Raw genomic sequence first — 1,303 nt, 5'->3', positions numbered from 1 at the left:
TCCCTTCCAACTCACAACATTCCATGATTCTTTGTTGCCATCCATTGACTGGCAGTAGCTTTTCAAATGACAGCACTCCCTGTTGTGCTGGGGCACCTGTCTCCTTATCTCCCTCAAACAGATCAGGCTCAGCAGCAGCAGAGCCTGCTCAAGAGCAGAGGACAGGGCTGCTCTGTGTGCACCCCGACAGAGCACCCCTGTGGTGACACAAAGCTTAGGGCTTGGGCAGGGAGACTCCAATGGGCAGTGATTTTGAACATTTGGTTGTTAGGTGACTGCTGATGGAGGAGAAGCATCCATAGAAGCTCCTCGACTGTCAGAACTTTGTCAGGTTTTCAAATAAACTTGATATTCATGTCAGGGAGCTGACACTTAAGCCTGGGTTTGAGAGGAATCTGCTCTTTCACTCCCTCCACACACATTTCACACCACAGCACACCCCCCGCCGCACTTGGGTAGCCACACAGAAGCAAAGTGCCAGGTAGAGAAGGATCCCATGAATCCTAAGAACCATGAAAGGTGAGGGACAAAGACATAGATCTGCTTATCAGAGCACATAAGCTCAAACACAACTAATGGGAAACAAAAACCAGGTGCATTGTCAGGGCTGTGCTGCTCTCAGTGGAAACCTGAAGCATCAAAAGTTATCCTCACACAGCAAGAGGGAAAAGGGGTTTCCAGGGGCAGCAGCAGAAAACTTTTTAAAAAGCAAACAACAAAGAAATGAAACCCACTCACAGCAGCAAAGCAGCCCACGCTACCAAGAACAAGGCTTCTATAGGACAAGATTAGGAACCAGGGTTGATTTCCTCACAAAACATGGTTCTGGTGGGCTTTGCTTCATCAGCTGCGGCCCAGACTCACCTCCTCGCGGAGTTCCTTCATCCTCTCCTCAAAGTCATAGTCCTTCTGCTTCTCTTCCATCTTCTTCTTGTTCACCTCAAAGCGTTTCTTCACCTGGTCCAGCGTGGAGCGCTCCACTCGCATGGACATGCCCAGATTTCTCTGGTCTAGAAAGCAGGAGTGGAATCAGCCATGTTCAGCAACACTCTTAGTCTTTGAAGATCTGCACATAGGCCCCGTCCCTGATCCCAACTTAAATACATCAGCATGACAGCCTCTTCCTACCCGTCATCCATCCCCTCACAGCAGCTTCCAGGCTCAGAACACACTCATGCACAAGGCCGTATGCTCTCAAGGCTCAGACCTCCAACCTGACCTAACCTCACTGCCTCAAAAGCCACCCACCACACACAGAATCACAGAATGGTGGGGGTTGGAAGGGACCTCTGGAGATCATCCA

At 50.0% G+C, this 1,303-nt stretch overlaps 1 protein-coding gene across 1 annotated transcript in view; it reads right to left on the bottom strand.

Annotated features, from left to right (window-relative positions):
• Positions 1-864: 864 nt before the first annotated feature.
• The window catches only part of ZMAT2 (zinc finger matrin-type 2), a gene marked incomplete at both ends in the record, with an annotated part of 4,514 nt that continues 4,075 nt past the window's right edge, over positions 865-1,303 (bottom strand). Inside the window, one exon of the mRNA XM_010177597.1 lies at positions 865-1,010. Coding sequence (XP_010175899.1) covers positions 865-1,010 — 146 coding nt within the window. The remainder of the gene's footprint in view (positions 1,011-1,303) is intronic.

This window comes from Antrostomus carolinensis, unplaced genomic scaffold (genome assembly GCF_000700745.2).
Source record: "Antrostomus carolinensis isolate BGI_N321 unplaced genomic scaffold, ASM70074v2 scaffold44911, whole genome shotgun sequence".
Classification (NCBI taxonomy): Eukaryota; Metazoa; Chordata; class Aves; order Caprimulgiformes; family Caprimulgidae; genus Antrostomus; species Antrostomus carolinensis.
Note: the sequence above shows the minus strand (reverse complement) of the source record. Positions and strands in the feature narration are given on the sequence as shown.